The sequence below is a fragment of the Moschus berezovskii genome, chromosome 25, assembly GCF_049115385.1.
Source record: "Moschus berezovskii isolate FMDL1 chromosome 25, NW_MosBer_1.0, whole genome shotgun sequence".
Classification (NCBI taxonomy): domain Eukaryota; kingdom Metazoa; phylum Chordata; class Mammalia; order Artiodactyla; family Moschidae; genus Moschus; species Moschus berezovskii.
The window spans coordinates 21,393,358-21,415,632 of NC_142484.1; the positions used below are offsets into that span (position 1 = coordinate 21,393,358).

Below are 22,275 nucleotides of genomic sequence, written 5' to 3' on the forward strand. Positions count from 1 at the left end.
GACATTTCATATGTCAAATTTCTTTCCTAGCCCTGAGAATCTCATGCTATATTAGGTAAAATGTAATATTTCACTGTCTTATTGATTTGAATTTATAACTCTTTTTATTTTCTTTTTCCAGGTTCTGGACATATATTCTCAGTTCCATAATTTTAAAAGCAAAAATCATAGTATATTGTTTAAGGACCAAAGAGCTATCGGCAGCATGAAGTTTCTTTGTTTTCTTAATTGGGCAAAACAGCTCCTTGGTGCAAATGAAGATCTTTTCTTCCTCTTTGAAAAATGAAAGAAATGTGGCAGAGAAACTTCCTAGCAGTGAACTGAATACTTTTCCATGCAACTTCCACTTGCTTTTAATCTTTTTCAAAGGTAGAAATAATGTGTATTCTCCTGGATAAAACACATGAGTAAACTGAATTTCAGAGTTAAGAATCTGTTGAAGGTCACCAGAATGTAGCAGATCCTATTTTTAAATCCACTTTACTTGGCTCCAACTCCTGTGCTTTTCTGCACCGATACACATTGCCTTCTAGAAAAGAATGTAAAAAAAAATAGGAATATGGAATAGAGAAATATGAAGGAACAGAGAGTGAACAATCTGGAGAAATGCTTCTAAGTCAGCATGAAAGAGAGGAGAGGCTCAGTGTTGGCCCCAAATACAGTTTACTTTGGTTTAGATTCCGAAGTAGAAACTTGTACATGTTCTTCCAAAGTTCAACTCCAGGGCTGGATGAAAAAAAATCAGCTACAAGAGAATATTTAACCTTGCTTTGTTTTCAACAATAACTCTCTTGGAGGATGGGTCAACCTCATTCTGGTAATACGTCAGAATCTTCAGGGACATTGTGTATAGCAAAAAGAGAAAAGAAATCGTTGTCACATGATTTTGAATACTGAAAGTACCAAATAATGTCATAATACAATTTAATGATATAAAATATTCTGGATTTGAGAATACACAAAAGATAGAATTTAGCCTCTTGAGACCATTTATACTAAAAAATGGCAAATAAGGTTACTCCTTATAAGCTTCCCTGTAGCTCAGACGGTAAATAATCTGCCTGCTGTGCAGGAGGCCCAGGTTTGATCCCTGTGTTGGGAGGATCCCCTGGAGGAGGGAATGGCAACCCACTCCAATACTCTTGCCTGGAGAATTCTGTGGACAGTGGAGCCTGAAGGGCTACAGTCCATGGAGTCTCAAAGAATCAGAAATGACTGACAGACAAACACTTTCACTAAGAGGTATATATCAATGTCTTGGGATTTGTAAAATTTAAGTTTTTATCAAATGGTTTACACATACTGCTTTACAGAACATAAATTATATGGCTGAACATTTAAAACTAGTTTTTATGTTCATGACACTTTATATATAACTTTTTACTGTACTCCTACTATATTCCAGGTATTGGCGATAGAGCAGTAAACAAAAGAAAATAAAAAGTACTTGGAGCTTGGATTCTAGACACTTATTACACTGGAATAATCAGTTAATATTTGTGCATGCTATTTACATTGTGATTATCACGTCTCATCCATTCATGCTTTACCACACAACATTGTAAGTGTCCAGTAAGTTTTGCAAACTGAATATATTCAACCTGCTTAATTTTTAATTTTTCTCTAGAAACATCATTTAAAAAAGTTCTTGCTTTAATAATGAACTGAAAATTTTATATAAGAAGTTATGTAAAATCTCTGGTTATACATCCAGGGCCTAAGAAAATGCAAAATATAAATTTTAAGCAAAATTTACTTTTTTAAAAAACCACTTCACTGAGTCACCAGCACAACCTGGTGGTTGCTTAAATGAACTACTTGGTTCAGTGTTTAAAAGTTTTTCTTGTGAGTTGTGTCTCCATTCTTATATTGATTTGGTTTTTTCTTTTTTTGTATTTAAAAATCACACTAAGAAATTTATGACAATCATATTAAAATTTATACAATTTTTTGTAAAACAAATATAAATATTAAAAAATTATGTACATATTGGGTTTAAAATTGGATTTAAATATTTAAAAACCCTGTACATATTGTACATCTAACAGCAATGTGCTCGGAATATCTGTCTCCTGTCCAAGTTAATTTATTTCTAGAGGGCAAGAAGAGTGTTATGAATTTTTAAAATTATAATCCTTCTTCCTATAGGAACTTAATATTCTGCAAATTAAAAGTAATATTGTTTTACTGCTTTGCAACATTTTAAAGGACTTGTGGGTTTTGCAGGTGGTTTGCACTCATTTAATAGAGTCTGGGATTTTGTCAAATTCGTGATATTTATAATCAGATTGGCTCTTCTTCAAAGTGACTGTGACTAGAAATAACTAGGAAGAAGCTGAATGACCATTTGACAGAAATGTCTTCAAAGGTATTTTACCATGAATGGGGCCAGTTGTACTAGACAACCTCTAATTCTAAGATTGCAAAACTAATAATGATTCATTAAAAGAGGTCATCTTCACCTACTTGTACTTCACTAGCTAATGCTGGAACTCAACTCCTGTGAAATTTCCTCAAGAGCCTCAGGGAGTCTTTGGAAAGATCTTGGTGTGCTCAGGAACCAGTGGTCTCATTGGCAGTACACTACTCTTTCCTGAAACCTTCTCTGCTGTCTTCGCTCACCAGAGCTCATAGACCAGCCTCTGGGAGCACAGCCACATTCTCCAAGGCTGTTACCAGCCCCTGACACAGAATTCCACTTCCTCGGGACCTTGTTTCCCATCCCCCACACTCATCTGCTGCTCTGGAGGGTGGACACTTTCATTTTTTTTTTCTTTTTTCACATATCCAACAAATTCTTTGATTTGTTGATGTGGTGTATCACACTGATTGATTTGTGGACACTGAAAAATTCTTGCATCCCTAGGATGAATCCCATTTCATCCTGACATATGATCTTTCTAATGTATTGTTGAATTCAGGTTGCTGGTATTTTGTTGAGGATTTTTGCATCTATGTTCATCAGTGATATTGGCCTGCATCTTTTTTTGTGTGATGTCTCTGTCTGTTTTTGGTATCAGGTTGATGGTGGCCTTATAGAATGAGTTTGGAAGTTTTCCTTCCTCTACAATTTTCTGAAACAGTTTAGAAAGGATAGGGGTTAATTCTTCCCCAAAATGTTTGACAGAATTCACCTGTGAAGTCATCAGGTCCTGGACTTGTTTGTTGGGAGCTTTTTAATCCATTTCAATTTCAGTGCTTGTGATTGGTCTGTTCATGTTTTCTATTTCTTCCTGGTTCAGTCTTGGGAGACTGTACCTTTCTAAGAATTTGTCCATTCATTCCAGGTTGTTCATTTGCTTGGCATACAGTTGGCTGTAGTAGTCTCATGATCCTTTGTAATTCTGTGAGGTCATTTGTAACTTCTCTTTTTTCATTTCTCATTTTATTGATTTGTGTCTTCTCCCTTTTTTTCTTAATAAGTCTGGCTAAAGGTTTATCAATTTTCTTTTCAAATAACTAGCTTTTAGTTTCATTGGTCTTTGCAATTTTTTTTTGTTTCTTTCATTTATTTCTGATGATCCTTATAATTTCTTTCCTTCTACTAAATTCAGGTTTTGTTTTTCCTTCTTTCTCTAGTTGTTTTATATGTAAGGTTAAGTTGTTTGAGATTTTTCTTGTTTCTTGAGATAAGATTGTATTGCTGTAAACTTCCCACTTAGAACTGCTTTTGCTGCAACCAATAGATTTTGGACCATTGCACTTTCCAACAACTACCAAAAAAACCCAGATAGGTATTTTCTGATTTCCTCTTTGATTACTTCAGTGATACACTGGTTGTTTAGTAGGATATTGATTGGCTGCCATGTGTTTGTGTTTTTTATAGTTTTTTTTTCTTATCGTTTATTTCTAATCTCATTGAGTTGTGATCGGAAAAGATGCTTGATATGATTTCAACTTTCTTAAATTTACCAAGGCTTGCCTGTGGCCAAGCATGTGGTCAGTCCTGGAGAATGTTCCATGTGCACTTAAGAATGTGTAGTTTGCTACTTTTGGATGAGACTTTAAAACAAAGACTATAAGAGACAAAAAAGAACACTACATAATGATCAAGGGATCAATCCAAGAGAAGACATAACAATTGTAAATATATATGCATCTGACATAGGAGCACCTCAATATGTAAGGCAAATACTAACAACCATAATGGGACAAGTTGATGGTAACACAATAATTTGGGGGAACTTTGACACCCCACTTTCATCAATGGACAGATCATCCATATAGATAACTAAAAAGGAAGCACAGGTCTTAAATGACCCTTTAGACAAGTTGGGCTTAATTGATCCCTTGATCATTATGTAGTGTTCTTTTTTGTCTCTTACAGTCTTTGTTTTAAAGTCTGTTTTGTCTGATATGAGTATTGCTATTCCAGCTTTCTTTTGATTTCCATTTGTGTGGAACAACTTCTCCCATCCCCATACTTTCAATCTGTCTATGTCCCTAGGTCGGATTGGGTCTCTTGTAGACAGCACATATACAGGTCTTGTTTTTCTACCCACCCAGCCAGTCTGTGTCTTTTGGTTGGTGTATTTAATCCATTTACATTTAAGGTAATTATTGATATGTATGATCCTATTACCACTCTCTTAATTGTTTTGGGTTTGTTTTTGTAGATCTTTTCCTTCTCTTGTATTTCCTGCCTATAGAAGTTCCTTTGGCGTTTGTTGTAAAGCTCGTCTGGTGAATTCTCTTAACTTTTGCTTGTCTGGAAAGCTTTTGATTTCTTCACCAGATTTGAATGAGAGTCTTGATGGATAGAGTATTCTTGGTTGTAGGTTCTTCCTTTTCATCACTTTAAAAATATATATCTTGCCATTACCTTCTGGTTTGCAGAATTTCTCCTGAGAAGTCAGCTGTTAACCTTATGGAGTTCCCTTGTATGTTATTTGCTATTTTTCCCTTGTTGCTTTTAATATTTTATCTTTGTCTTAAATTTTTGTCAATTTGATTTATGTCTTGACAGGTTCTTCCTTGGGTTTATCTTGCCTGGGACCCTCTGCACTTCCTGGACTCGGTTGACTGTTTTCTTTCCCATGTTAGGGAAGTGTTCAGCTATTATTACTTCAAATATTTTTTTGGATCCTTTTCTCTCTCTTCTTCCTCTGAGACCCCGTATAATGTGAATGTTGGTCCATTCAGTGTTTTCCCAGAGGTTTCTCAGGTTGTTTTCAGTTCTTTTCATTTTTCTTTATTCTGTTCCACGGCAATAATTTCCACCATCCTGTATTCCAGGTCACTTATCCATTCTTCTGCCTCAGTTGTTCTGCTATTGATTCCTTCTAGTGTAGTTTTCGATTCAGTTATCGTATTGTTAATCTCTGTTTGTTTTGCTCTTTAGTTCTTCTCAGTTCAGTTCATTTCAGTTGCTCAGTCGTGTCCGACTCTTGCGACCCCATGAATCACAGCACGCCAGGCCTCCCTGTCCATCACCAACTCCCAGAGTTCACTCAAACTCATATCCATCAAGTCGGTGATGCCATCCAGCCGCCTCATTCTCTGTCGTCCCCGTCTCCTCCCACCCCCAATCCCTCCCAGCATCAGACTCTTTTCCAGTGAGTCAACTCGTCGCATGAGGTGGCCAAAGTATTGGAGTTTCAGCTTTAGCATCAGTCCTTCCAATGAACACCCAGGATCGATCTCCTTTAGAATGGACTGGTTGGATCTCCTTGCAGTTCTTCTAGGGCTTTATTAAATATTTCTTGCATCTTCTCAATCTTTGCCTCCATTCTTTTTCTGAGATCATGGATCTTCACTATCATTATTCTGAATTCTTTTCTGGAAGGTTGCCTATCTCTACTTCATTTAGTTGTTTTTCTGGGGTTTTATCTTGTTCCTTCATCTGGGACATAGCCCTCTTCCTTCTCATTTTGATTAACTTTCTGTGATTGTGGTTTTCATTCTGGCAGTGGGAGGATAATTCTTGCTTCTGTTGTCTGCCCTCTGGTGGATAAGGCTATGTAAGAGAAAATTTGATGTGGGGTTCAGGACCTTCACAATAGTGAGAAACTCCAGTGGTATAACTGTTCTTTTTTGTGGGCTGCTGGACCCAGAAGGTTTTGGATTTGATTTTATCGTGATTGCATCCCTCCTACTGTCTTGTTGCAGCTTCTCCTTTGTCTTTGGATGTGGGCTATTTTTTGGTGGGTTCAAGTGTCCTCCTGTCAATGGTTGTTCAATAGTTGTGATTTTGGTGCTCAGCCATCTTCCCAGTAGGCCCATCTTGAATCTTCAGAATCCCCTGGTGTATTTGGGTAGCTTTATTTGTGGGGAAATTTATTCAGATAGGAGCAACATGCATATAGGATGCCCCATAACAATATGTGTGAAGGACAGACTAAAACTTAAGAAAGCTGTTCTAGCATGTACAGTGTTGCCTGAGTGAAGTCAAAGTTGCTCAGTCATGTCTGACTCTTTGTGACCTTACTGTAGCCTACTAGGATCCTCTGTTCATGGAATTCTCCAGGCAAGTATACTGGAATGGGTAGCTGTTTCCTTCTCCAGGGCATCTTCCCAACTCAGGGATCAAATTCAGGTCTTCCACATTGCAGGTGGATTCTTTACCATCTGAGCCACCAGGGAAGCCCCAAGAACACTGGAGTGGGTAGCCTATCCCTTCTCCAGGGGATTTTCCTGATCCAGGAATCAAACCAGGGTCTCCTGTATTGCAGGCAGATTGTTTATCAGCTGAGCTACCAGGGGAGCCCTACAATGTTGATTACACTGATATTGTTCATCTAGAGTTAAATTCAAGATAATAAAAAAATTAATCTAAATATCTTAAGATTTTAGTTTCAAGGAGATTTTAAAAATTCCCTTAAATGATTTAATTTCTATTTCTGAGATAAAATCCTGTATCTTTTATCTTTCTAAAAATTAAACCTTTTAAAATAGTAGATTCACATGCAGTTATTAAAGTAATACAGGGATGCTGTGTACCTTCTATTCAACTTCCCCCAATGGTAACACCTCAAGACTATAATATAGCAGCACAACCAAGATATTGACACTGAGACAATGCATTGATCTTATTCAGATTTCCCAGTCTTACTTTGATTCATTCATATATGTGTATATATATAGTTCTATACAAGTTTTGTCACATACGTAGGTTTGTATGTTCAATACCTCAGTATTTCAATATTCAGATTTATCACCACAAAGATCCCTTGTGATGTTCTTAATTTGTTATGTTTATCTTCCTCCCTAAACTTCATTCCCAGCTTTTAACTCTAGTCCTTAAGTCATTAGTCTGCTATCTATATTCAGTTCAGTTCAGCTCAGTCGCTCAGTCGTGTCTGACTCTCCGCGACCCCATGAATCACAGCACGCCAGGCCTCGCTGTCCATCACCAACTCCCAGAGTTCACTCAAACTCATGTCCACAGAGTCAGTGATGCCATCCAGCCATCTCATTCTCTGTCGTCCCCTTCTCCTCCCGCCCCCAACCTTTCCCAGCATCAGAGTCTTTTCCAGTGAGTCAACTCGTTGCATGAGGTGGCCAAAGTATTGCAGTTTCTATCTATATTACTTTTCATTTAATTAACATCATATAAATGGAACAATACAATATGTAACATTTTGAGATTGACTCTTTTCACTTAGTGTAATTCCCTTGAAATTCATCTCAACCTGTGTCAATAGGTGATCCACATTTCTGTGTGAAGATAAGTTTTCCTTGCTTTGGTGTGCATGCCCAAGGTTGTAACTGCTAGGTAGTCACATGTTCAGTTTTAGAAGGAACCAACAAATTGTTTTCCAGAGTGATTTTAACATTTTATATTCCCACCCTAAATTTATGATTGTTTTCTGTATCACTGTCAGCATTTGGTGCTGTCATTGTTTTTCATTTTAGTCATTCTGATAAATATGCAATGCTATTTCATTTTGGTTTTAATTGTATCATTGGAAGGGCTGATGTTGAAGCTGAAACTCCAATACTTTGGCCACCTGATGCGAAGAACTGACTCATTTGAAAAGATCCTGATGCTGGGAAAGATTGAGGGCAGGAGGAGAAGGGGACGACAGAGGATGAGATGGTTGGATGGCATCACCAACTCGATGGACATGGGTTTGGGTGGACTCTGGCAGTTGGTGATGGACAGGGAGGCCTGGCATGCTGTGGTTCATGGGGTCGCAAAGAGTCAGACACGACTGAGCGACTGAACTGAACAACTGATAATGCTGAACATCTTTAAGACCCTCCTCACCTTCAGTGAAATATCTTTCATATCTTTTTCACATTTTCTACTTCTTTACGTTTTGAGAGCTTTTTTATACATATATATAATCTTGATATTTTTGTGAGATTTTATGCTTGCAAATATTTTATCTCTATCTCCCTTTCTTTTTATCTTTTGAACAGGGTATTTGACTGAGCCAAAACATTTAATTTTGGTGTTTAAATTTGCAAATTTTTCCTTTTATAAACAGTGCTTTTCAACAAGAGGAAATATTTTCCTGGACCAGGAGGCTAGTAAGACAGTGGTCCAGAGACTTTTGCTACTTGCAAGGCCTGGTCCAATTTTAGCACACTGAGTGGCCCATCACTTCCCTAGACCTGGGAATGAGCCTTCCCAGCACCGCGGGACACAATGGCCATGAAATGGTGTCACATGGTCAGATATGTGGCTATGAAGGGACCCTGCTGACTGGAAGTTGGTACTTGCCAGCTGCCTCTACAAAGATTACATCATGACCATTGCAAGCTGCTGACCTTCAACACCCCCTGAAAGAAGTTCAGGGTGAAAATCAGGAATGAGGCACTCTGTGCTCTGAAAAAGAAAAAAAAAAAAAAAAAACTGGCAGAACAGGCCTTCAGATAGTTAGATCTTTTCAGAAAAAGGTTTTATGAGTTCCAATTCTTGCATCTTCTCATGCCTAGAAAAACACTGATGTCATTAATGGTGAAATCTGCTTTGGCTATTAAAAAAATAATAAAATAAACAGTGCTTTTGATGCCAAGTCTTAAAAATCTATGCTTAGCCCTAGATTCTAAAGGTTTCCCCCTCATCTGTGTTCTTTAAGCCAGTTAAATGAGTTTAATATTATTGGGTTTTTGTCTTAACCTCCAACTGTCTATCTTACTTAGAAAAGAAAGTTTCAGAAACAGGTGCTGTAAGATCAAAATCTTCCAAGCAGGTTTTCTTGGTGATCTTCGCTAAGAGTTTACTTTTCCTCTTCTATGGTTATTAGGAGACTGTGAGTCAGTAAATCCCACCATGAACTCCATAGGGCAAACATCCATTATCATTAATTTTCATAATGAAATAAATTATTTGGTGCTTTTCATTTGTTAATTACAATTGTAATTCTGATACCAAAGAAAAAAAATAAAAACAAAACAAAAAACAGAAAAACACAAAACCTTCTCTTCTTTAAAAAAAAAGCAATATTAATCACAAATGAAAAAGGGTCACTTTTATCTGAGTGAAACCAAATTGCTTCCTTCATGGACTGACTTTTCTTAATCATATTTTGATCTATTTTCTGTTTGATATAATTAGAGAAACAGGATATTTCATAACTACAATTCTTCAACATAGTGTGAGTTCATGAAAGTAGGGAACTCTGTTTTGTTCTGTATTATATCCCACATGTAGCAACTACTATGATAGGTGTTCAAAATTTTTTTGTAGAATGATTGGATTAATCAATCAATGAGTATTCCCCCTAATTATTTAGGAGAGTCATCACTGCAAGAAAGATCAGAGCAGTGAATTCATTTAGTATTCTATTCTAAGTAATAGAGGTATAGAGAAAAAAGCATGAGTTTTTCAGGCTAGTAACCCTGGAGAGGGAGGCATCTCCCCATGCTTTCCTGTAACACACAGACTCAGGTTCTGAGGTTTGTGTTCTGCTGGTTCATCTATATTCATTTTATTTTATTTATTTAAAAAAATTTTTTTTTCAAAAACAATTTTAGGAATCTTTACTTAAAAACAACCTTATCTTAAAATGGAGTAACTTCGGTTTTACGAGCAGCAAGCAAAGTACAGAAGCAAAAATGCATTACAGGAGCATTATATTCATTTTAAAAGCATTCTTTAGGCAGGTTGATAAGTAGTCCAAGGCCCTTAGGGAGGTATACATTCTGTAGCAGGCCTCCTCCAAGTTATAATATACCTTGCTTAAAGGCCTGTTCTTTCCTCCTGAACAGGAATTTGTTCCTTTTGGTCAATCTTGTGCTGATGTTATCTCAAGATGTATGCCCTGGGAAAGGGGTCTGGTAAAACTTTTACAATCTTGAAGCATTCTTTTAATTTATTGTTAGTAGCTGACTAGAAGGTATATAAAACTCTGCTCAAGTTAACCATGACTGTGGCGGGGGAGGGAGATATTTTTTTACTCCCTTTTGATGTCTATGTCAGAAGTCTGTTTATTTGTTTTCAATAAACTCTCCTTCCTCACTACAAGCCTTGAGTGGTCACTGCTAACTGTCCAGCTCTGTGAGGAAATTCCTCTTCCTCAATAGGGGCTGTGAGCTCGGGTACGACACACACCCTGACCTCATCTCATCCAGGTTGGTTTCAACTTCTGAGCTGAAAGTAAACCAAAATGGGGAACATGGGTATTTATGCCCATCAATCAGAGATATTAGCCCTATTCCTAAACTCAGTATTTGGGGGGTATATGTTAAATCTCTGAGTCTTCATCCTCTTTGGCTTGCTGCAATCTCCCCTACCTTCTTCTATCGATGCCCAGCCTTAGTTTTGGACACCTGACTATACTACAGCTTCTGCTGCAACTGAGTAGATCCTTACCCTAAATTCCAGGCCACACCTTAGACATCATCCAAAATGAACTGCTGTTAACGTTTCATTGTATTTCCTTTAATCCTAATTTGTAATTGCCATATAAATTCCACTTCATGCTTACGCACTCCCTGGAGTGCTTTATACTTTGTCATCTTCATGCTTTTCCTTCTTGAATACGCTCTCCTTGTCCTGCTCCCACACTTTTCATCCAACAATACACACTTCTACTTTTGTTCAGTTAACTCATTTCCTTCTTCTGTTCTCTGTTTAAACATTACTTTCTCCATTAAGTCTCCCAGCCTCTTACACCAATCTTAAATGCTTGGGTACCAATGTACCTATTTTCCTGTCAGGTTCCACCACAGACTATCAGATCTTCCAGGGCAAGGGACATGTTTAAATTATTTGTCATTGTATCAAGATGTCAGGGGTGTTTTTGATATGTATGCAACAAGTTTCTAACCTGGAAAATATACAGGAGAGACAAGTGTAGAGCTGAGAGCCAATGAGCAATGAGTTCTTGCTGTTTTGTTGATTCTCTTCTATTCTACATTTAATCCTAAATAAACATTGTGGGCTCCACAGTCCATAATGAGTTAAGTCAACATTATGCTGAATTTCACTGAAAACCAAAGTGCCACTGTGCTATCACCAAGCATCCTGAGAACGTGATTTGAAAGTAGCTTAAAATACACAATCCAGGTGAACTGTCTTTTTGATACTTTCCTCCTCATAGTTTTTAATATAAGCAAAATTTGCATGTAACTCATCTCTAACAGTTTTTAGTGGAAAAACCCCAAAATTGTAGCAGATGAGGTTTATGTTACATGAAAAAGACTCATTATTGGGAAAGCTGATAATATTATTACTTGCCAGAGAAGGAAGCTTGACTTTCTCTTTTGATAAGTGAAGTACAGAGGAGGTTATAAAAACTATCACTTTTGTTTATTACTTATGAATCAGAACACCTTAAAGCCAGTCTTCACAATGTTTAATTTTTCATATACTGTGCATACTTTTTGCCAGTTTTTCCATGATTTGGCCTGTATGAATGCAGGAGAAAATACCATTCTCAGGGTTTATGTTGATAAGAAAGTGACCTTAGGAATTTATAAAAAGAACACTGAGGTTGTAGGCAGTTGGTGTGAGACTGTAAAACTACACTTGGAGAAAAGGCAGAACCAAGGCAACCCAGAGGCCAGGAGTAGGGCATATTTCAGCAGAAACAGTCTTGACACAATGCCATAGCCTGCTCTTTACAACTGACATGGGCCCTGGATACTGCTGCAGCCACCAAAATGGTTCCCAACTGTCTCACTGCATTCCCATCATTCCCATTCAGATTAATTTCTCAGGTGGAAGCATACAACTAGGTCAGTGTGTCTCTTTTCTGTGAGCCTAGAGACATAGGGGAGGTGTTTCTCTCCTACATGGATTTGACAGTGGGAAGCTGGGCAGTGAATCTCATCAACATGACAGTGAATGGAAGCTTATCCTCCAAGATACATGGTTACACATTTGTTTTCTCATATTTATTGAAACAGTGAACTTATATTTTCAACTCCAGCTAGTGGTTTATTTACATAATATTCAATATGACATTTGGGAGTGGAACACTTGCTGTTTTTTCTTTGCATGTGATTAAACTGATGCCAAGAAAATTCAGGTCATTTTCCTTTAACTTGTTTCAATCTGTCTTCATATTTTCAAGATGCTTTTTATCTCTGGCAGCAGCATTGGATACTGGTGGAACCAAACAATAAGCCAGCTGGCAAAGTAGAAAAATAATATCCAGAGGCTTAGCCCCAGAATCATGAAAAAAATTACAGAAGGAGGTATTTGTACCAAGAAGCAATTTTTTTTAGTCTTTTTATATGGAGTGGGAGGAATATTTATTTTGTACAATATAATGAAAGCTATTTTCCATGCTTTCTGCCCAACAAAAACTTTTTACATTTGTATCAGAAACAGAAGATTAAAATTAAATTTGCAAGAAAAAATAAACATATAACTTGATTTCATATTGTTTTTGTTTCCAGTACCTCTTGAGAAAGAGCCCCCTGTATTTTAAGTACTGCAGTAGGGTTGACAGGAGCTGAAAATGATCAGTTGTAAGAAGCAGAATATATGATAATCAAAAGCATATTCTTTAAGGATAGACAGACCTCCATTCAGGGATCTACCACTTACTGTTTCTTTTTTTTTAATATTTATTTTAATCGGAGGCTAATTACTTTACAATATTGTATTGGTTTTGCATACATTGACATGAATCCACCCCGGATGTACATGTGTTCCCCATCCTGAACCCCGCTTCTACCTCCCTCCCCGTACCATCCCTCTGGGTCATCCCAGTGCACCAGCCCCAAGCATCCTGTCTCATGCATCAAACCTGGACTGGTGATTCGTTTCACATATGATAATATACATGCTTCAATGCCATTCTCCCAAATCATCCCACCCTCACCTTCTCCCACGGGGTCCAAAAGACTGTTCTATACATCTGTGTCTCTTTTGCTACCTTGTGTACAGGGTTATCGTTACCATCTTTCTAAATTCCATATATATGCATTAGTATAAAGTATTGGTGTTTTTCTTATACATGCTTCAATGCCATTCTCCCAAATCATCCCACCCTCGCCTTCTCCCACGGAGTCCAAAAGACTGTTCTATACATCTGTGTTTCTTTTGCTATCTTGTATACAGGGTTATCATTACCATCTTTCTAAATTCCACATATATGCATTAGTATAAAGTATTGGTGTTTTTCTTTCTGGTTTACTTCACTCTGTATAATAGGCTCCAGTTTCATGCACCTCATTAGAACTGATTCAAATGTATTCTTTTTAATGGCTGAGTAATACTCCATTGTGACAGTTTAACACACTAAAAGAAATATATTCCATTAGGGCAACTGGGCAATAGTCATTAAATAGTCATATATATGTGTGTGTGTGTGTGTGTGTGTGTGTAGTGTGTGTGTATGTATTCTTAGGCTTAATAAATGCACTCTAAAAATTTTTACACATGACTAACAATTTATGTATTGGTTTATTAATTTCAATTTTTTGGGTAATAACAAAAGACTTGGAATAACCTAGTTGTCTATCAGAAAGAGACTTATAAAACACATTTTCGGACATTTGTACATTTTTACATAGGCGTATTAAAAATTAATATTATATATATGCTATATATTATCCTATTGATTTTACAGAGATGGCAGCATTCTATGTGTGTTCTGATTTAATCTGCTTTTTATCTTACATGTACCATTTCCTGAGACACAACTAGAGAATGAGTAAGCCTTAGGATTTAGGAAAGAGTAAATTCAGACGACTAGTAAATTCACAGGATGACAACTGTGCAGTTAGCCTGCCTAAAAGCAAACATTTCAGACTGGAACAGTGGTATAGGAGGGCTTTCTCCACTTACCAATATATTCTGTGTTCCAAAAATGTCACAGTCGCTTTGCAGGCACAGCGACCTTATTTACTTGGTTTTATTATCTTCTACTAACTTAGGCATGGGGATTTCCTGGTGGCTCAGTGGTAAAGAATCTGTCTGCCAATGCAGGAGACATGGTTCTATCCCTGTGTAGGGAAGATCCCCTAGAGAAGGAAATGGCAAACTATTCCAGTATTCTTGCCTGGGAAATTCCATGGACAGAGGAGCCTGGTGGGCTACGACGTGGTGACTAAACAACAACTACTAATGTAGGCATAGGTTACATTTTGGGATAGGTTTTAAATTTCATATATATAATAAGTAGTACAACACATCCCTATTTTGTTTCTGAAGGTAAAATTGCATGCTTTACCTAATTTATGTTGTAACCAAACCAAGAAGTTCTTTTTTCCAAAAGGAATCTAAATTCTTCAGGAGGAACATGTTACTTTCCAAATAGGAGTGTTGGTTACTTGAAGCATTAGTCAGTTCAAAAGACACCTATGTATGTACAATAGACTCAGGAATAGGCAAAAGCTGAGGGATTGCATCATCACTAGACCTGCTTTATCAGAAATGCAACAGGCTGTACTTCATATTGACAAAGGAATGGCATTTCTTTCTATTGTATCAAAACAGACTTTTTTTCAATGTTGAAGATTTATAGCCACAGATTTTAAGAAAACTCATTTCGCGAAAAAAAAAAAGGAAGTTTTTACAAGCATAAACTTTTAGCTTGCTTCGCACAGCATGAGGGATCTTTGTTCCCCAACCAGGGATCAAACCTGCACCTTCTGGAGTAGAAACACAGAATCTTAACCACTGGACTGCCAGGGAAGTTCCTAGTTTGCTTTAGAAAAAACCTGTATCAAACAAGTTCAAGCTGTTAATTTCATCAATATTTATTTTTGTCAGATTCTAGTCTAACCATGTGTAGGAGAAAGGAATAAACAATAGATGATCAAATTCTATTTGATGAGGTAGAGATGTAAACAAAATTATGAGTCAATTCAGTGACTGAGCATGCACAATACATGCATATATACATATATATCATATCCTTGACGCTATTACTGTCCTAATAAGTCAGACTAAGTTAGTTTTAAAGTAACTAGGTTCATTTCTCTCAATTCCTACTTGGTACTAACATATTTCATACTTAACCTTATAAGTGAATACTTGTGATCCCTGTTGACTAATCATAAATATTTCACAGATACCATTGAAGCTTTGCTGAGTCTGAAAATGCAGTATTATAGAAAACATGACTAAAAGAGCTCCGAAATTTTAGAAAATTTGTGACTTATACTGTAGAAATTCCTAAAATGGCTAAACACATAAAGGTCCATATTAACATTGTTTTCAGGGAAAACAAAGAGGGGTGGCCTCATCAGTCAGCATTCCACATTCATGCTGATATATGAAAAGTACATGGAAAGGCAAAGTGCAAGGTGGTCTAAAAAAATAGGAGGAATCAAACTGAGCCCACTGTTAAGGATAAAGCTCATTCAGTGCGTAAGCACGGATCTGAGAACAATCATGAGACTCAATAATATTTATATGTTTAAATGGCATGATTAGAGAGCAAAAAGGATCTCAGGCAAAAACCTTGTTCTGAAGAAAATTATGGAAAAACACATTCACACATACACAAAACACAGCTACACACACACACACACACACACACACACCTGTTTCTGCTTAGTGTGCAACTCTCTTCAGGGTTTTCTTCACTGCAAGTCTGACATCCTTATTCCTTAGACTATAGATGAGGGGGTTCAACATGGGGACTATATTGGTATAAAATACTGATAAGAACTTCTTCTGGCCGATGGAACCATCTGAAGAGGTCTTGAGATGTGTGAACAACCCAGAACCATAGAAGAGGGCAATAGTTATTATGTGGGAGCCACAAGTACGGAAGGCTTTGGACCAACCCTGAGCTGATGAGACGTGGAGGATATTGGAGAGGATCAAAGCATAAGAAACAAAAATGATGAAGCTAGATATCATTACAACTGTGCTCACAACAATGGAATTCATCAGCTCACTGGCATCAGTGCGGCTGCAGGACAGCTGGAGGAGGGGGAAGATGTCACACATATAATGATTAATGATGCTGGAATCACAAAAGGACAGTCGAACCATGTCCCCCGTGTGGACCATGGCACCAGCAAACCCCATTGCATATGAACCAAACATGAGCAGAGAACAGACCTGAGGGGACATAGTGACTGTGTACCAAAGGGGCTTACAGATGGCCACATAGCGATCATAGGCCATGGCTGTCAACACATAGCACTCAGAATGGACAAAGAAACAGAAGAAAAACAGCTGTGCCATGCATCCTTCAAAGGAGATGGTGTTCTCTGACACCAAGCTCATCAGCAGTTTAGGGGTAATGACCAAGGAGTGGCAGAGATCTATGAAGGATAGATTGAAGATAAAGAAATACATGGGAGTATGAAGATGAGCGTTCAGGTATATCAGGTTAATTAAGCTTAAATTCCCCACCACAGTGACCATATAGTTCATTAAGAAGAGTAAGAAGAGGGGTAACTGGAGTTGAGTGAGGTCTGCAAATCCCACCAGGATGAACTCAGTTACTGAAGAATCATTTCCCACAACCATTATGGACAGGGGTGTGACCTGAGAGGAAATAAGAGAAAGTCACATCAGGGAGGGATTCAGATCCTTTGTTTCTAGGCTGAAGACTTGTTCCACCGGGGCTCAAGTGTGACTGTTGGGATAGCAAGCGATGATTCCCTATCTTTCAACTTTCTTCTCGCAACTGTCTTTTCATGTTTTCAAATCTCAGCTGCAACTCCTCACCTCCTCTTGACTGACTAGCAGCGGCCTAAAGCAATGTTCATATTTGAGAGAGAAACAGTATTTTGAAGAGATGAATAGGATGGCCAAAGGCATACAGCAAGAGAGGAAAGGAGTCCAGAGTGGTACTTGGGACCACTTCCTATGGAAATTCCTGAAGCTTGGACAAAGAAGTCAGTGTGATACCCACTGTGCTCACTGCTCAACTCACTCTCTCCCTCCTGTTATTTGTTTGTTTGTTGTTCAGCTGCCAAGTCGTCTCCGACTCTTTGCGACTCCATGGACTGCATCACACTAGGCTCCTCTACTATATCCCAGAGTTTGCTCAAATTCATCTCCAATGAGTTGGTGATATTATCTAACCATCTTATCCTCTGTCACCCCCTTCTCCTTTCATCTTCAGTCTTTCTCAGCATCAGGGTCTCTCCCTTGTACCTTTTAGAAAGTCAGCACCAGACTTAGAGAACATGCTGAGACTGTCCCCATATGATTCTGCATTTCTCCTACCTATTCCCTTTATCCAATCTTACCTCAAAATCACAATGAATTGCTTAAGAAGGGCAGGTGGCTTCCCACACCTCTCCACTGCTGTAATGGTGGGAATGAAAACATCAGAACAGAGAAGACTTGCTGTCCAATTTCCTTCTACCTGGAGGTCTTCTAGGCCTTAAGTGTTCTTTTCCTTTCCCTGGCCTGAAGGATACAAAGGTTCTGACAATGGAGGAGGCAACACCCATCTATTTGTGGATTTGTGTATAATGTCTTCAGGACCAGGCAAATGCAACTGCTTTCTGTCTCCAAACCATCATCTGGCTGATAATGTGAATGCATCTCATTCTCTGTGGATCTCAGCAACCTGTTTGGAAGCTTGGAAAATGAGCCTCATTTAGGATCAAAGTTTGATCAGGCTCCTTAGGGAAAAAATTATTGAGCCTGTGTTTACATACTTCATCAATAAGTTGATATTGGTACCTTTGGGATTTAATGTTCTTCTCCAAGTATCAGTTCACATTAAAAATTTATTGATGTATAATAAATTACTATAAACGTAGTGACTTAAATACCCAGTTATTCCATAAATTAGAAGTCTGGTATGGCATGGCTGGATTCTCTGCTCAGGCTAAAATCAGGGTGCATTTTCTTCTGGGGGCTCTATGGAAGAATTCTTTTCCAAACTCATTCAGGTTGTTGGAAGAACTCAATTTCTGTGGTTTCAGAACTGAGAGTTTCATTTTCTTGCTGACTGTCAGCTGCTGGTCACTCTCAGTTTGCAGAGGCTGCCTGCATTTATCATCATGTGGCCCTCTTGTCTTCAATGTGTCAGTAAATGGAACACTGAATCCTTTTTAAAAAATTTAATTGAGACATATTTAAATTTATTTAGATACATTTGAGAAACAGTATCACAGGAACATCTTGAAATTAACTTTTACTACTTTTATTGATGCCTTAATTATAAAGTAATATGTGCTTATTTTTGAAACCACAGATGATTGAGACATATCAAGTAAAAAGTGTCTGGTTCTCTCCATCTTTTCCTCCAAAGATAAAGTATAGTTGACTAACAATGTTAGTTTCAGGTGTATAGCAGAGTGATTCAGTTATACATATACATGCATCTATTCTTTTTAGAATTCTTTTCCCATTCAGGTTATTACAGAGTAGTGAGCAGAGTTCCCTGTGCTATTAAGTAGGTCCTTGTTGGTTATCTATTTTAAATGTAGCACTGTGTAAATGTCAGCCCCAAGCTTCCAATCTGTCGCTCCCTACAGCCCTTCCTTCCTGGTAACCATAAGTTCATTCTCTAAGCCTATGAGTTTCTTTCCATTTTGTAAGTAAGTTTGTATGTATCATTTGTTTTTAGATTATACCTATAAGCAGTATCATATGATACCTGTCTTTTTCTGTTTGGCTTACTTTACTTAGTATGATAACCTTCCCATTGATATTGCTGCAAATGGCATTATTTCATTCTTCTTTTATGGCTGAGCAATATTCTATTGCATATATGTATCACATCTTCTTGATCCATTCCTCTGTCAATGGACATTTAAGTTGCTTCCATGTCTTGGCTACTGTAAACTGTGCTGCAGTGAACACTGGGGCACAAGTATCATTTCAAAAACTATGTTTTTCTCTGGATATATGCCCAGGAGTGGGATTGTTGAATCATATGGTTTATCTATGTTTTGTTTCTTATGGAACTTCCATACTGTTCTCCAGAGTGGTTGCACCAATTTACATTCCCTCCAACAGTGTAGGAGAGTTCCCTTCTCTCCACACCCTCTTTTTGATGATGGTCATTCTGACTGGTGTGAGGTGATATCTTTGTAGTTTTGATTTGAAATTAAGTGGGCCTTAGGAAGCATCACTACAAACAAAGCTAGTGGAGGTGATGAAATTCCAGCTGAGCTATTTCAAATCCTAAAAGATGATGATGTTGAAGTGCTGCAATCAGTATGCCAGCAAATTTGGAAAACTCAGCAGTGGCCACAGGACAGGAAGTCAGTTTTCATTCCAAACCCAAAGAAAGGCAGAGCCAAAGAATGTTCAAACTACCACACAATTGCACTCATTTCACATGCTAGCAAAGTAATGCTCAAAATTCTCCAAGCTAGGCTTCAACAGTATGTGAACCAAAACTCCCAGATGTTCAAGCTGGATTTAGAAAAGGCAGAGGAACCAGAGATCAATTGCCAACATCTGTGGGATCATAGAAAAAGCAAGAGAATATCAGAAAATCATCTACTTCTGTCTCATTGACTATGCTAAAGCCTTTGACTGTGTGAATCATAACAAACTATGGAAAATTCTTAAAGAGATGGGGATACCAGACCATCTCACCTGCCTCCTGAGAAACCTGTATGCAGGTCAAGAAGCAACAGTTAGAACCAAACATGGAACAACAGACTGGTTACCAACTGGGAAAGGAGTACATCAAGGCTGAATATTGTCACCTTGCTTATTTAACTTCTATGGAGAGTACGTCATGCAAAATGCCAGGCTGCATGAAGCACAAGCTGGAATCAAGGTAGCTGGGAGAAATATCAATAACCTCAGATACGTAGCTGACACCACCCTTATGGCAGAAAGTGAAGAGGAACTAACGAGCCTCTTGATGAAGGTGAAAGAGGAGAGTAAAAAAGTTGACTTAAAACTCAACATTCAAAAAATAAAGATCATGGCATCTGGTCCTATCACTTCTTTGCAAATAGATGGGGAAACAATGTAAACAGTGACAGACTTTATTTTTTTGGCTCCAAAAACACTGCAGGTGGTGACTGAAGCCATGAAATTAAAAGATGCTTGCTCCTTGGAAGAAAAGCTATGAACAACCTAGACAGCGTATTAAAAAAGAAGAGACATTACTTTACCGACAAAGGTCCATCTAGTCAAAGCTATGGTTTTTCTAGTAGTCATGTACAGATGTGAGAGTTGGACCATAAAGAAAGCTGAGTGCCAAAGAACTGATGCTTTTGAACTGTGGTGTTGGAGAAGACTCTTGAGAGTCCCTTGGACAGCAAGGAGATCAAGCCAGTCCATCCTAAAAGAAATCAATCCTGAATATTCATTGGAAAGGCTGATGCTGAAGCTGAAGATCCAATACTTCGGCCACCTGATGTGAAGAACTGACTCATTAGAAAAGACCCTGATGCTGGGTAACATTGAAGGCAGGAGGAGAAGGGGCCGACAGAGGACAAAATGGTTGGATGGCAGCACTGACTCTATTGATATGAGTTTGAGCAAACGCCAGGAAGTTGGTGATGGATAGGGATGCCTGGTGCGCTGCAGTCCATCGGGTTGCAAAGAGTCAGACACGGCTGAGCAACTGAACAACAACAACGAGTTGATGCTGAACATCCTTTCATGAGACTCTTGGCCTTCTGTATGTCTTCTTTGGAGAAATGTCCACTTAGGTCTTCTGTCCTTTGTTGACTGGGTTGTCTGTTTTGGTGCTTTTAAGCACAGTAAGCTGTTTGTAAATTTTGGAGACTAATCCCTCATCAGTCACATCATTTGCAAATATTTTCTCCCTATCTCTGTGTTGTCTTTTCATTTTGCTTATTCTACTGTGCAAAGGTGTTTGAGTTTAAGTAGGTCCCATTTGTTTATTTTTGTTTTTATTTCCATTGCTCTGGGAGATGGATTGAAGAAGAAACTGAACAATTTATGTCAGACAATGTTCCGTCTATATTGTCCACCATATACTCAGATCACATGAAATTATGTAGCTCTTCTATAGGTACCTACTTTGATAACGTCCAGCGTCAACATGTGGCAGGCATGAACATTACTGCCCTTTGCCCAAGATTACCCAACAGGTTGGAGAAGGAAATGGTAACCCACTCCAGTACTATTGCCTAGAAAATTCCATGGTTAGAGGAGCCTGGTGGGCTATAGTCCATGGGGTCGCAAAGAGTCGGGCATGACTGAGCGACTTCACTCACTCATTCACTCACCCAACAGGCATTTTGAGCTTTCAAAGTCCAAAATGAGGAGAAGAAATAAAGAGAAAGGAAAAGACTCACTCTCTGCTGTTCACTATCCATAGTTTTAATTTTAGTATTCTGTTAAAAGAGATGCATCTTTCAAACATGACCAATGCCAAGATAATGATCTCATCCTCAATTGCATAATTCTGGACGAGATTTCAAGAGAGTATCGTTCTCACAAAGTGATTGGAGAGAGACCAACCCAGTGAAGAATCTCACTCCTTGCTTGATTTTGCTTCTTTTTCTTCTTTTCCTTTTTTCAATCTTTAAGATTTTTATTTTTAAGACCATTATAACACAGACCATTATAACATAGAGGTCTATGCTGTGTTATGTGTCTTATATTTCTTTACTCCACACACATTATTTTCATTATTTTCATTTTTTCTTCTCTTGAGGTACCAAGAGGTGACACTTCAGATTGCATATCCTTTCTATTCCCTTCCTGTATATCTTGCTGTGATCTCTCATGACACATTTTTCTTTTCACATTTAGTGTGAACTTTTTCTTTCTGACTGTGGCTTTGTATCAAATTAGATCCACCACAACCAAAACTCTTTCATCTTCCCAACAGCTTTTTCCAGCTGCTCTTGTTCATTGCAAAAGCTTGAAGCTTCCATTGTAGAAGTGAGACAAACTGTTCCCTGGGATTTGTTTTTCCTTTCTTAATTTACAGTTATTTTGAAGTGTGAGCATTTTCTTTGTCTTTGGATTATGCTGTGAATATTGTTTTTTATGGAATTTTACTT

At 37.9% G+C, this 22,275-nt stretch overlaps 1 protein-coding gene across 1 annotated transcript; it reads right to left on the reverse strand.

Annotated features, from left to right (window-relative positions):
- Positions 1 to 15,904: 15,904 nt before the first annotated feature.
- LOC129548491 (olfactory receptor 8C8-like) lies at positions 15,905 to 16,837 on the reverse strand. The gene has a single exon (XM_055415011.2). The coding sequence runs from the start codon at positions 16,832 to 16,834 to the stop codon at positions 15,905 to 15,907; it is 930 nt and encodes a 309-aa protein (XP_055270986.2). The 5' UTR covers positions 16,835 to 16,837.
- Between the last annotated feature and the right edge of the window lie 5,438 nt (positions 16,838 to 22,275).